Source organism: Mustelus asterias, chromosome 19 (assembly GCF_964213995.1).
Source record: "Mustelus asterias chromosome 19, sMusAst1.hap1.1, whole genome shotgun sequence".
Classification (NCBI taxonomy): domain Eukaryota; kingdom Metazoa; phylum Chordata; class Chondrichthyes; order Carcharhiniformes; family Triakidae; genus Mustelus; species Mustelus asterias.
In genome coordinates, this window is record NC_135819.1 from 20,467,961 (window position 1) to 20,483,495 (window position 15,535).

Here is a 15,535-nt window from a genome sequence, read left to right on the forward strand (position 1 = left end):
TTTCCGGAGTAATAATCTAGCGATAATACCACCAGGCCATCGCCTAGTTAAGCCAAACCAGCAGAATTGGGTGGATCAGCAGATTAACAGTTGGGCAGATGGTAACTCACCAACTGAGTAATGCTGGAAGAGAAAATCTTTACACCCAAATCTCATGTTCCCACTGAGCCTCGGGGCAGTCGCCCTCCTAACTTGACTGTCACAGATGTTAGTTTTAGCGCCTCTGAAGCCGCTGAGTGTTGTATTTGTGCGCTGTCACTTCCTTGCCAGATGGCGGGGAGGAATTCTGACATATCGATCTCTCCCTCTTCAAATAAACTTCCCATTGGCCGAGCAAGGGCGGTACCCACCCAGATCACAAACAATTCCATGGCCTGCCTTGTTCGACTTGCTCAAAGGATTTTGCAACGCAATCTCTATTCATAGCAACTCCCAGCTCGATAAACAAAACCACCACTACAATCACAGCAACCTTTCACTTAAATACCAAGACAATGAGTGTACAAATGTTTATCTCTTTGCCCAAATGGCAAAAATGCAGCCTGGTGTACATCAGCTTCTTTGCTCTTCCACAAAAAGATCGACTAATAAATCACGCCCATTACTGTCTCCATACTGCACAAAGCACTTCCCCCATGCACTTTCACCCAATTCCTTATCCCTCATTCCCTGGGCCAATGGAGATAGACCGACACTTCTGGCAAATGAAACTTTTGTGTTTTGCTGTCAGCATTTTAAGATTAGCTGTTAAAATAGTGAATTGCACATTAGAGGTTACCTCTTATTTACGAAGCCAGCTGACTGCTACAAAACAACATGTTCCTGCCTCAAACTAGGTCACTGACACACAGCACACTTCCAAAACCATGTTATGATTTCTACTGACTGCTGTGCATTTCTAATCCACATCAACGGATGTCCCTGGTTACTGATTACTTGTAGTCTGCAATCCGACTTTGGTGCAAACCTGTGTAGCACATAGAATCCCTACAGTACAGAAGGAGGCCATTCGGCCCATTGAGTCTGTACCGACCACAATCCCACCCAGCCCCTATTCCTGCAACGTCACACATTTATCCTGCTAATCCCCCCTGACACTAGGGTCAATTTAACATGGCCAATCAACCTAACCCACACATCTTTGGACTGCACAGCACAGCATGTTTGTTGAGGGAAGATAGTAAATATAATAATGTATGGTTGATGGAAACAGAGACACTGGGGCAGCAGATGGTGGAAAATCAGGCAAGAGAAGATCACTACAAAAGCACACGCCTGCTAACAAGGGAAGATGGTGATGTAGTGGCAATGTCACTGAACTAGTACTGAACTTCAGGGGCGGCGCGGTAGCACAGTGGTTAACACTGCTGCTTCACAGCACCAGGGACCCGGGTTCGATTCCCAGCTTGGGTCACTGTCAGTGCGGAGTCCGTACGCTCTCCCCGTGTCTGCGTGAGTTTCCTCCGAGTGCTCCGGTTTCTTCCCTTAGTCTGAAAGACGTGCTGGGTTAGGGTGCATTGACCCAAACAGGCGCCGGAGTGTGGCGACGAGGGGAATTTCACAGTAACTTCATTGCAGCGTTAATGTAAGCCTTACTTGTGACTAATAATAAACAAACGTTAGTGGCCAAGAGGGGGACGTTTTATCAAATCCCACCACAGCAGCTGGTGGAATTTAAATTCTACTGATAAAATCAGGAGCTGCAAACGAATCTCAGTAATGGTGATCATGAAACTATCAATTGTCATAAGAACCTGTCTAGTTCACCAATGTCCTTCAGGGAAGGTAATCTGCCATCCTGATCGGGTCTGGCCTACGTGACTCCAGATCCACAGCAACGTGATTGACTCTTTGCCCTCTCTAATGGCCGAGCGAGCCACTCAGTTCAAGGGCAATAAGCATGGCCTCGCCAGAAATGGTGACATGAAAGGATGCGGGGACAACAAAATCGTTCCACATCCCCAGATCTGAGGAGGGGGGAAACCTGTCCGGTAATATCTCTCCAACTCCTCACTTACTGCTTTCCCAGTTTTGATCTTGTTCTTTCAAAAACCCTCCCTCCCCCACCTCAACAACCGTTACCCACACTGTAAAATATTGGCAGATCTCTTGCCATGTTGCTCATGATTAACGTGGACCGCATGTGCGGGTTAGGTGGAGCGGCCATGAAAAATTGCCCCTTAAGTGTCAGGGGGATTAACAGGGTAAATACTTGGCGTTGTGGGGGTAGGGTCTGGGTGCGATTCATGTTGGTGCAGGCTCGATGGGCCAAATGGCCTCCTTCTGCACTGTACAATGGGATTCAAGATGGCACCGGAGCGAGGTGACTTCTTGTGAGCTGTTCCCAGCTCACCCTCTAATTCTATCTTTTACTCTCATTCTATGCTTTTGAAACCGTGCTATAATTAAACTCTCTCACAATACTCTGTTTCAATCGCTTCCAGATTTGGCGAGTAAGTTGATCTTTCTCTACACCCTAGCTATGACTGTAATGCTACATTCTGCACCCTCTCTTTTCCTTCTCCCCTATGTACTCGATGAACGGTATGCTTTGTCTGTATAGTGTGATGCACTATCAATCGAGCAAAGACTAGTTTGTATGCAAGAACAAATAGGCTTTTATTCGCAAAAGACTTGGAGCACACCCATGCTGATGAACTGGTCCGGAGACTGAGGCAGGGGGTGGGGAGCAGTCACCTTTATACCTGGACCAGGGGATGGAGGAGTCCTGGGCAGGGCCGGCAGGGACGCGTCCAGGCATGCCACACACACACAGGCAATAAGCTAACAGTGGTTTACCACATAGTGCACAAGAAACAATACTATTTTTATTCATTCATGGGACATGGGTGTCGCTGGCTGGCCAGCATTTATTGCCCATCCCTAGTTGCCCTTGTTCAGAGGGCAGTTAAGAGTCAACCACATTGCTGTGGCTCTGGAGTAGCCCAGACCAAATAAGAACTGCAGATTTCCCTAAAGGACATTAGTGGTTTCATGGTCATCAGTAGATTCTTAACTACAGGTTTGTTTTTAATTATGGAATTCAAATTCCACCAGCTACCGTGGTGGGATTCGAATCTGGGTCCCCAGAACATTAGCTCAGTTTCTGGATTAATTGTCTAGTGATAATAACCATCTCCCACACTGTATCCCAATATATCTGACAAAAATCAAATCAAATCAGGGGATTCTATGATTCTATGTGTGTGTTAGTAAGTTATCCCACAATATCTATTGTCCATTGTACTCCCAATGGAGATCCAGCTAATGGCAGGAACTTTGGCTTCTAAATTCCCCAGGTCCAGTAATTACACAAGTTTCATTGCATTCTATAACAAACTGTGATATCCAGACTGTAAAGAACCCACATTATATTTGAATTTCCAGATACATTGATGAACCGTCTGCAGTATCTCTAACAATAACATGTTCTTTTGTACATTATAAGACACAATATATTACTCTAGCTCGATTGCACAGAAAATTGTATGTGCTGTTAAGTAAAGTATTATTTAAATTAGAATTCATAGTTTAATTGATTATGCTGGATTAATTGATAGGTTGATTGGCCATGCTAAATTGACCTTATTGTCATGGGGATTAGCAGGCTAAATACATGGGGGTACGGGGATAGGGCCTGGGTGGGATTGTACTCATTACCACAGGAAGTAGTTGATACCAAAACATTGAATGTATTCAAGAGGCGGTTGAATATAGCACTTGGGGCGAATTGGATCAAAAGTTATGGGGAATAAAACAGGATTAGGCTGTTGAGTTGGATGATCAGCCAAGATTGTAATGAATGGCACAGCAGGCACGAAGGGCCAAATGGACTCCTCCTGTCTTCTATGTACTCGATGCAGGCTCGATGGGCCGAATGGCCTCCTTCTGCACAGTAGGGAATTCCATTCTATTCTAATTTAATTATGTTGAGATTTCAGATCACAACTTGCCCTTTTCTCGTTTAATGTGTGATTGGTCACTTGAGGTTGTGCACATTTAGGCAACTTTACACGACCTTGTGAAACAGACATTCGTACTGTGGCATGTGAAGTGTAAAGGGTAGGGAGAGTGTTCAATGTATTATTACATTAAACAGAGAAAACCACATTTAATCAAAATCATCCATCTCCCACACTGGATTTGCAGCAATTGCTTAAAGTGCAATGACTATATTTGCTGATTCTTCTCAAAACGCTTCTTTAAAAACAGCGAGGTTATGTTGCAGCTGTATAAGGTGCTGGTGAGGCCACACCTGGAGTACTGTGTACAGTTTTGGTCTCCTTACTTGAGAAAGGATATACTGGCGCTGGAGGGGGGTGCAGAGGAGATTCACTAGGTTGATTCTGGAGTTGAGAGGGTTGGCTTATGAGGAGAGACTGAGTAGACTGGGGCTATACTCATTGGAATTCATAAGAATGAGGGGAGATCTTATAGAAACATATAAGATTATGAAGGGAATAGATAAGATAGAAGCAGGGAGGTTGTTTCCACTGGTGGGTGAAACTAGAACTAGGGGGCATGGACTCAAAATAAAGGGAAGCAGATTTAGGACTGAGTTGAGGAGAAGCTTCTTCACCCAAAGGGTTGTGAATTCCTGCCCAGTGAAACAGTTGAGGCTGCCTCATTGAATGTTTTTAAGGCAAGGATCGATAAATTTTTGAACAGTAAAGGAATTAAGGGTTATGGTGAGCGGGCGGGTAAGTGGAGCTGAGTCCACAAAAAGATCAGCCATGATCTTATTGAATGGCGGAGCAGGCTCGAGGGGCCAGATGGCCTACTCCTGCTCCTAATTCTTATTATTTATCCAAGTTTTCCAAATTCATGGCCTCTACCACAAGGGCAGCAGACAAATGGGAACTCCACCACCTGCAAGTTCCCTTCCATCCACACACCATCCTGACTTGGAAATATATCGGCCGTTCCTTCACTGTCGCTGGGGCAAAATCCTGGAACTTCCTCCCTAACAGCACCCGTGGGTGTACCTACACCACATGGACCACCACCACCTTCACCACCACCTTCTTAAGAAAGACAATAAATGCTGGTCTCGACATCCCATGAAGCAATAAATGAAATATATGTTTCTCCCCTTACGCTTGAAGGGATTTGTGGTTATTAATGAAGAAACTGTTAGTGTGGGACTGCTAAGGGAGATGATGCCACAGTGAATTTTCCAAGGAGCAGCATTTGACTGGGGGGTCACTGGCAATGGCTGGGACCTGCCGACTGACCTAACATCAGAGTTTCGTCTGAAAACACAGCGTTATTTTTAAACTGTAAGTTGCTGACATCTAGCTCTCCCGTAACATCTCGATTCTACAGTGTTAAACTATCGGACTGTTTGTCGAAGAATTAATACTGGATGATCAGAAATTTTCACCAATTAAACTTTGGGAAGACCGAAACTGTAACTATTGCCTTCAATCCCTGTCACAAACTTTGTTCCCAATCGACTGATTCCATCCCTCTCCATGGCAACTGAGGCTGTCGGCAACCTTGGGGCCATATTTGACCACGAGGTGAGCTTCCAACAACATCTGCTGAAATCCTTATTGTTACCCTCAGACTTGACTATTCCAAAGCATCACTGGCCAATCTCCCACATCCTATCCTCTGTAGCTTCGGGATCATCCATAGCTCTGCTGTGCTGATGTTGTTGACTTGATGTTGGTTCCCAGTCAAGCATCACCTCCATTTTAAAAATTTCCATCCTTCTTTTCAAGTCCTTTCCTGGCCACTATCTCTGTGATCTTACCCTCCGAGATATTGGCGCTCATCCTGCCTCTTGAGCACCCCTGATTTTCATCACTTCACCTTTGGAAGACTGTGCTTTCAGTTGCCTGGACCCCAATCTGTGGAATTCCTTCTCCCCCTCTCTTTCTCCTTTAAAATGTTCCTTAAAACAACTTCGTTGACCAACCTTTTGCCTGCCTGTCCTAATATCATCTTAAATGGCACAAGAGCACAAGGAGTAGTAGACCATTCAGCCCATCGAGCCTGCTCCATCCATTCAATACAATCATGGCTGCTCTGGGGCTTTGACTCTATTTTCCCACCCATTTCCCTCAATTCCCTGAAAGACCAAAAATCTGTCAATCTCAGCCTTAACCGTGTTCAATAATGGAACAACCAAAACCCTCTGGGGTAGAGAATTCCAAAGGTTCACAATCCTTTGAGTGAAGTAATTATTCCTCGTCTTAGTCTGAAATGATCGAGCCCTTATCCTGAGGCTGTGCCTCCGTGTTCTAGATTCCCCCACCAGTGGAAACAATCTCTCAGTGTCTAGCCCAACGGGCCTCTTCAGAATTTCATTGGCTTCAATGAGATTGCCTCTCGTCCTTCTAACTGCAGAAGACAGAAGGCCAATTCGCTCAGCCTCCCATCATATGACAATCCTGTCAACCCAGGGACCAATGTAGTGAACCTCTACTGTGCCCCATCCAATGCAGGCATATCCTTTTTCTAAATGTGGAGATCAAAACTGGACAAAGTACTCCAGACATGGGACAGAGTTCTAAAAAGTTTATTTATTAGTGTCGCAAGGAGGCTTACATTAACACTGCAATGAAGTTACTGTGAAAATCCCCCAGTCGCCACACTCCGGCGCCTGCTCGGGTACACTGAGGGAGAATTTAGCACGGCCAATGCATCCTAACCAGCACGTCTTTCAGACCGTGGGAGGAAACCAGAGCACCCGGAGGAAACCCACAAGAGAACGTGCAGACTCCACACAGTGACCCAAGCCCGGGAATCGAACCTGGGTCCCTGGTGCTGAAGCAGCAGTGTTAACCACTGTGCCACCATGCCACCCATGGTCCCATGGAGAGGTATGGTGTCAAATTTTGCTTTGGGACAGTTTACGTTAAAAGGTGCTATATAAATGCAAGCTGCTGACTTGAATGAAAAAGAATTTGGGGAATGATTTGATTGGTGAATAGTAACTTTGGAAAATAATTAAGACATTTAATTGCTTCGGTTTCCAATTGTAACTTTCTTAACTGGCATTTTTTGATATTTGATTAACAAATGAATAGATAGATGGTTAGTCATGATTTGCTGCACTTTGGAAAAGTGACAAGTAACAGTTACTGGTCAGAAGTCAGGTGCAGCGTAACAGGCATACTGTAGACAGGAGCCTAGGAACTATTTTCAGTACACAGAGGTTTAAGCTGGGTAAAGGGGGAAGAAATTCAGGGCACAAAATGTTTGTGTCCCTCCCTGTTGGGTTAAAAAAAAATCACATTCGGGGGTTGAACTGATAGTATGCTGAGTTCTGCAGGAAATCCTGCCAAGATCCCAGTGCAATATTCAAAGAAGGGAAACTCTCCTGGCCAATACTAAACCACGGACCAACATCACCAAAAAAGCAGATTCAATCATTGCTGTGTGTGCATTGCTTGTCGAGTTTACCAACCGTGACTGCACTGCCTGGTGGGTCTTGCTCCTTAACCGGTTATAAAAGGCGCCCATTGACATGCCCGAGCAGCAAACGATCTCAAAGAATCAAAATGCCATTGTGAGAAAAATCCAGGGGGTCGGCTAGCCAAACTGGGGATCCCTGCAAGAGATTTCTAGACCCACACCTTTAAAAGCATACAAATCGCACAGAAATGCTGCCGTCTCTCTGGGCTGCACACCCTCCAGATTCTTTACAATACTGCCGGGAGAGGATGGCAATAGTTCTCACTGAGCAACAGAACAGGCCAGTAGGCAGTTTGGGAAGCAAGCAATCAGGTGAGATGCCATGTACAGCAAGTAAACACTGCCACGGCTCCCCAAGTCTGTGCTGCATCTCAACGGACAGCTTTTCATTCCAATTTAATGGGGTTATTCAGCTTTAATGAGTGGCTGGGCTATTGCAGAGCATGAGACCTACCTTGTTCAGGCTTTCTTGACAGACACCTGTGACCTACCTGTGGTGGGGACTCCCATTTCTCTAAGAACTCCTCTCGCGCTCTCTCTAAGAAATCTTTCACTGCAATAAAAGAACAAGAAATATTTTACTTCCAACATCTGGACAACTATCCCAGTTCACAGAGCCTTCTTCAGTGCAGGTTCTAATAAGGTCAAAATTAAATTACTTGAGGATTAGCTGTTGCAATTTAGAATGGAGATAAATAGTTTCAGTCCTTAACGTTACCATGTGGTGCAGGCCAAGAATGACACAAAACGCCAAATGCAGATTGCTTTGCTGGTAAGCCAAGATTGTCATAGTTACAGCGACCAAGAAAGTGCTAGATTATAGTGATGCTTCAGTGCGTTGGTGTGACTGACTAATAACAATTTCCAATGCATGTTGCACCAATGAATTAAAGCAGAAGTTAAAACCATCCTGCCCTTTATGCCACGCTGGAGCGCAGAGGAACATGCAAACCCCAGGTTTGCAGAAAACTCGATCAATTCCTCTGGCACAGCAGAGTTGCAATCTGATTTCAGTGCAAGCTGCTTCTTGCTGCACTGCATCGCGAACAGCAGATCATGCACAGGGGATTGCACAGGCAAGGCAACGCTCTTTAACCCAGAACCTCTCACAGGGCAACACAAGACTCAAAGTTAAACTGCATACTAAGATAAAGGCAAAATATTGCGGATGAACATAGAACATAGAACAGTACAGCACAGAACAGGCCCTTCGGCCCACGATGTTGTGCCGAGCTTTATCTGAAACCAAGATCAAGCTATCCCACTCCCTATCATCCTGGTGTGCTCCATGTGCCTATCCAATAACCGCTTAAATGTTTCTAAAGTGTCTGACTCCACTATCACTGCAGGCAGTCCATTCCACACCCCAACCACTCTCTGCGTAAAGAACCTACCTCTGATATCCGTCCTGTATCTCCCACCACGAACCCTATAGTTATGCCCCCTTGTAATAGCTCCATCCACCCGAGGAAATAGTCTTTGAACGTTCACTCTATCTATCCCCTTCATCATTTTATACACCTCTATTAAGTCTCCCCTCAGCCTCCTCCGCTCCAGAGAGAACAGCCCTAGCTCCCTCAACCTTTCCTCATATGACCTACCCTCCAAACCAGGCAGCATCCTGGTAAATCTCCTCTGCACTCCTTCCAGCGCTTCCACATCCTTCCTATAGTGAGGTGACCAGAACTGCACACAATATTCCAAATGTGGTCTCACCAAGGTCCTGTACAGTTGCAGCATAACCCCACGGCTCTTAAACTCCAACCCCCTGTTAATAAAAGCTAACACACTATAGGCCTTCTTCACAGCTCTATCCACTTGACTGGCAACCTTTAGAGATCTGTGGATATGGACCCCAAGATCTCTCTGTTCCTCCACAGTCTTCAGAACCCTACCTTTGACCCTGTAATCCACATTTAAATTTGTCCTACCAAAATGAATCACCTCACATTTATCAGGATGACTTGAAACTCTGAAGAAGGGTCATCCAGACTCGAAACGTTGGCTCTATTCTCTCTCCACAGTCAGAGCTGCTGAGATTTTCCAGCATCTTCTGTTTTTGTTAAATTGTACACTGTTTAGCTTTTGAAATCGTATAGATACTTCATATTTTATTCTACAAAGAGGCAATATGACAAAAAGCACAGAACCCCACCCTGTGAGCTTGGCTTCTGGAGAGGACTGGTGGCAACATAATGTTTAGAGTTTATTTATTAGTATCACAAGTTGGCTTACATGAACAACTCAATGAAGTTACTGTGAAAATCCCCTAGTCGCCACACTCCGACGCCTGTTCGGGTTACACTGAGGGAGAATTCAGCATAGCCAATGCTCCCTAACCAGCACGTCTTTCGGACTGTGGGAGGAAACCAGAGCACCCGGGAGGAAACCCACGCAGACATGGGGAGAACGTACAGACAGCGCACAGACAGTGATCCAAGCCGGGAATTGAATCCGGGCCCCTGAGGCTGAGGCTATGCTTATAATGCTGTGCTTATTACTGATAAAGTCTTTCACAATTCGATGCATTAGAATCATCCCATACCTTAAATCAGCCACGGCATCATGCAGCAACTGAAAATCAAACCCTCGGGTACACACTCGTGCGCCAATGTCGCTACTAGTGGCATAATCCTAGTGATGTGATGTAACCCCATCGCTGGGATGGGGGGGCGCAGTTATTGGTGGACAGAAGCACAGGCCCAGCACAGACACAATGGGCCAAATGGTTCCCTTCCATTCTGCAATTTTGGATGTTTCAGAGCAGGGTGTCAGGAATCCCTGGGCTGAGACTTCTAATTGTAAAAACTTCATAACACTGTTGCTGCCTTTCTGTGCTACCAGGACAAACTCGGACTTGAACTGAACCTTGACCACAGTGTGCCTGGAGACTGTAACATTCCAATTCATCCTCATAGAACATTACAGCGCAGTCCAGGCCCTTCGGCCCTCAATGTTGCGCCGACCTGTGAAACCAATCTAAAGCCCATCTAACCTACACTATTCCAATATCATCCATATGTTTATCCAATGACCCTTTAAATGTCCTTAATGTTGCCAAGAGTCATCCTCTGACCAAAAGCATTCACACAGCACCTGCTTTTCCTATATCCCCTATAAATGAAGTGGCACGGTCTTTAAAGCAACTTGCCGGGACAAAATAGTTCATGTTGACTCGCGGAGAGAAGCCTGCATAGTTAGGGCTTTTCAGAGATTTTGTTCCTCTCGTGGTTGACTTGTCATACAGCACTGGGGGGGTGCTTTGGGACACTGGGCGACTTGTCCCCCATTCCGCCCGCCACAGGGATCGGAGCAGGCGAGGGGGGGTGGACGGACCATGGAAAGGCCCACATTGACCTCGGGCGGGATTCTCCGGTTTTAGGGTGAGCGCGGCCGGAAAATCCCGCCCACTATGCCACAGCGAATGAAGGCGAGCACGCAATTCTATATCATCTTTCGTGACTTCAGGGCATCAAAACCTACTGCCAGCGAAAGCCTTTATAAACGTGTACCAGCTGTCGTGAGGCCAATGCAGCCAATTCTCAGCAAAGTCCCACAAACAGGAGCGAGATAAACAACTACATAATCGGTTTTAAAGGCAAATCAATGTTAAATGTGGAACTCAAGACTTTCAACGCGCCATTCCTGGCATTAATATCAGGATAGACTAACTTCCGATGCAGTCCACACTGCTCCCTTCAGATCAAGGTGGTTTACTGGTGTTCAGTGGATTCTGCTAGCTGCATACAGTACTATTAATCTTCATGCTCACTTATCAAGTGTTGCATTGATAAAAACAGTCAGAAATTTTTAAGATTGAAAGACTCGAAATTGGAAAGGAGTGCTTAAGACATCCTCAGGCATTAATCTCCAAGACAGCTAAAGAGAAAGGTAAGACCCAAAGGATGAGTGGCACCAGGGGTATAAAGCAACTGGCTTCAGAAAGTCCGTGAGAACCATGTTATATCCACCGCTGTTTTCAGTGAGAGAATCAACGTTTCAGCTACAGCTTGTAAAGAAACAATTTGGTGGTATTGTTGATTCAGATAAAAAGAGCTACTCTGATGGCTCAGATAGTTAAGCGGGTATCTAGGTCAGAAAAATATGTGGTCTGCGATGATGTAATTGATCTTAGATTGACAAAAGTGATGCGAAAACAGTCCTCAACTCACTTCGGATAAGGGTAAAGAAAAACAGGCCAGAGTTCCCAGTCCTGAATGCGATCCGGTGTTCCCTGCTAAAAGTGTAAACAGGTGTTACAAGGACATAGCTCAGCCTGACAGCGTGGCTTCACAGTGCTATGGGCTAACAATGTGTAGGCTCACATCACTTTCCTTAATCAGCCAGTTGACACAATCTGGCTCTGACGAAGAGTCATCCAGACTCAAAACGTTGGCTCTACTCTCTCTCCACAGGTGCTGTCAGACCTGCGGGAGATAGAACAGAATAGAATAGAATCCCTACAGCATAGAAAGAGGCCATTCGGCCCATCGAGGCTGCACCGACAACAATCCCACCCAGACTCTATTCCTGTAACCTCACATTATCCTGCTAGTCCCCCTGTCACTAGGGCAATTTAGCACGGCCAATCCACCTAACCTAAGCATCTTTGAACCCCAAGGGTTAATTTACCATGGCCAATCCCCCTAACCCGCACATCTTTGGACACTCAGGGTCAATTTAGCATGGCCAATCCCCCTAACCCACACATCTTTGGACACTCAGGGTCAATTTCGCATGGCCAATCCACCTATCCTACACATCTTTGGACACTGAGGGTGAATTTAGCATGGCCAATCCACCTAATCCGCAAACTTTGGACACTCAGGGGCAATGTGGCGTGGCCAATCCACCTAACCAACACATCTTTCAGACTGTGGGAGGAAACCGGAGCACCCGGAGGAAACCCATGTAGACATGGGGAGAATGTGCAGACTCCGCACAGACAGTGACCCGAGGCCGGAATTGAACCCGGGTCCTGTGCTGTGAGGCAGCAGTGCTAACCACTGTGCCAGCATTTTCTGTTTTTGTGAAACAATCTGGAAATCATTCCTATTTTTCAGAGTCTCTGAGCTAACCTGCTGTGAAAGCCACACAGGTATAGACCTTCCCTCTGCATTACATACCTATTCTATCCCAGACGTGACAGATTTGAATCACCTAAGAGATGCTGGTGTTCGCATAGCCATCTGCACAATCACCTGCATGAGGAAGCTTACTCGCTGAATGAGGACCAGCTTACCCACTGCTCTGGCAGGCATACTGAGCACAGTATGAAGAAAGACTCCCATATTTCCAGACTGGGCAACCAATCACCCTGAGAGGCCAAAGACTCCTGAATTGGATGACTGAGCATGCCACAGAGGGGTAGAATCATGGAAGATCATAGAATCCCTATAGGACAGAAGCTGGCCATTTGGCCCATCGAGACTGTACCAATAACAATCCCACCCCACGCCCTGTCCCCACAAATTTACCCTGCTAATCCCTCTAACCCACACACTCCCTGACACTAAGCATGGTCAATCAACTAACCCCCACATGTTTGGACATCTTTGGGTAGCCTGGCTCAATCTCCAGCACAGTAAGGAGTCTAACAACACCAGGTTAAAGTCCAACCTCCTGCAGGAAGTCAAGCTTCAAGTGCTTACCTTGCCGATCCACACAAGGAGGACAATCACTGAGCTACTCTTGCAGAGAGCTAGCATAGGCATGATGGGCCAAATGATCTCCTTCTGTGCTGTTACCATTCTATGATTGGCTAGTCATTAGTCAATTGATTGTGGTCCTCAGTGCCCTCTTGATAGTCACCAGGAATACATCAAAAGTAACAAGAGCAATGCATACATGAGGCCTATGCGTGTATTGTACCATTCTCCTAACTAAAATATGGACACATCATACTCAATCCATCCGGTGACGCATCAGTAGCAGTCATTTGACATAATGCCTCATCGTCAGATCTTTCAAATAAACATCAAGACGTAGCTTTGTTGCTGGTGAAAAGGACACTCATCAGATCCTTTGTACATACCTGAAGTATCTGCATCTTGCCCTTGAGGGGCACCACATTTGCAAAGCAAATCTGGAAATATTTTTCAAAATTTTATTACTGGCTGCGGACATCACTGGCTTAGAGGACTCTGCTCCGTGGGCTGTTCCCAAAGACGCACATCTGCGGGACGCACTACTACTGGAGGGTCATCAACCTGATGAAAGATGCTCTGCAGTCTGCCTGATCTTCCAGTCCAAAGAGCTATCCATGACTGAGGGCTACAGATTGGCACATTCCAAGGTCCAGGACTACGTACTGAGGGACGCACTAAAACTTGGGGCAGCCTCTGGGGGAAAGGTCATAGTCTAAGACCTTTCAGCCTGAGTACACCGAGGGGCTGGAAATTCAGAGCCCTTTGGGCTGTATGCCTGACAGGGAATGTGTGTAGTAAATCATACGATTGTAGAATCCCTACAGTGCAGGAGGCGGCCATTCGGCCCATCGAGTCTGCACCGACCACAATCCCACCCAGGCCCTATTCCCGTAACCCTACATATTTACCCTGCTAATCCCCTGACGCTAGGGTCAATTTAGCACGGCTAATCAACCTAACCCGCACAACTTTGGGGTGGCATGGTAGCACAATGGTTAGCACTGCTGCTTCACAGGGACCCGTGTTCGATTCCTGGCTTGTGTCAATGTCTGCGTAGAGTTTGCACGTTCTCCCCGTGTCTGCACGGGTTTCCTCCGGTTTCCTCCCACAGTCCAAAGATGCGCGGGTTAGGTTGATTGGCCATGCTCAATTGCCCCTTAGCGTCAGGGACTAGCTAGGTTAAATGGGGTTATGGGGAGAGAGGCTGGGTGGGACTGTGGTAGGTGCAGACATGATAGGCCGAATGGCCTCCCTCTGCACTGTAGGGATTCTACGATTCTATAAAACCGAGGCACCAGGGAAGCAATCACATGGTTTTTGAATACAGGCTCGCAACATCTAACAGGGTCCGCCAGCGGTGGGCCCGAGAGGCACTGCCTGCCACCACGCACTTCTGTTTCCAGTCGAGATAGAACGAGCACCATATTATAAAAATAAATCTGAAATTCTCAGCACATGAAACATGAGGAAGCACCGTTGCTGAGACATTGTATTGTGGCCCAGCCGTGCATTAATACATTTTCTCCCAGTGGTGTCCACTTCATTGTCAACCCAATAGGAGGAGGAAAAATGGACCATCACTCTTCATCACTGTCCCTCGCATAAATCAAAATGAGAAAAGGGAATGACCTTCATTTATTTTGTACGCTTAAAGTTAAAACATCCCTGTACACAGAGACAGACGCAAGTAACACCCACCCTCTGCCTTACGCACAATCACTGGTGCAAAGCTGTGCTGCAGAATAAGTAGGATTGAATATGCAAGCAAAGGATAAGAAAGGAATTGTCTCTTTCCTGTGGCCCTCCTGCTGCAGTCACTTTTGAACAGTGAGCAATGTTTATTCAGTAAAACAGCGGGGATCACAGTGACAACCACAGCAAATCGCTAGAGAGGTCACCGGGCATCTAAAATTAGAACATTTGAACTGAAATCCATCCAAAGGCTTTGACTCGATAAACAGTTCCCAGCATACAGCGACAGAAGATATTAAAGCTCCACAGATCGCACACCGCCCACTTGGGAATTAACACAAACCTGGGAAAGCAGCCACCACTAATTCCAAGCTGCATCAAGTTCATTAAATAGGCAAATCATGTATTTGCAAGGAAAAAAAACAAGTGGTTTAGAAATTCACGGGGCTCCTACAGGATAAAGGGTGAGCTTGCACTTGGGGGGACATTCCAAGGCCCATTCTCCTTCACAGAGTTCCGGTCACAATACTGGAGTCAAGCAAACTGGGTGCCCGTGATGACTTCAGTCAGGCAAAAGAGGCTGGCCTGCTGGAGTATGAACTCCCTGATTGAGTCCTTGGGCGGCACAGTGGGTTAGCACTGCTGCCTCACAGGGCCAGGGACCCGGGTTCGATTCCCGGCTTAGGTCACTGTCTGTGTGGAGTTTGCACATTCTCCCCGTGTCTGCGTGGGTTTCCTCCGGGTGCTCCGGTTTCCTCCCACAGTCTGTA

At 46.4% G+C, this 15,535-nt stretch overlaps 1 protein-coding gene across 3 annotated transcripts in view; it reads right to left on the reverse strand.

The window, feature by feature from the left end:
• The window catches only part of LOC144507810 (cAMP-dependent protein kinase catalytic subunit alpha-like), a 175,419-nt gene that overhangs the window by 50,124 nt on the left and 109,760 nt on the right, over nucleotides 1–15,535 (reverse strand). For all 3 annotated transcript variants that reach the window (XM_078235125.1, XM_078235126.1, XM_078235127.1), the window contains exon 2: nucleotides 7,917–7,978. In XM_078235125.1, the coding sequence (XP_078091251.1) occupies nucleotides 7,917–7,978 (62 nt within the window). The remainder of the gene's footprint in view (nucleotides 1–7,916; nucleotides 7,979–15,535) is intronic.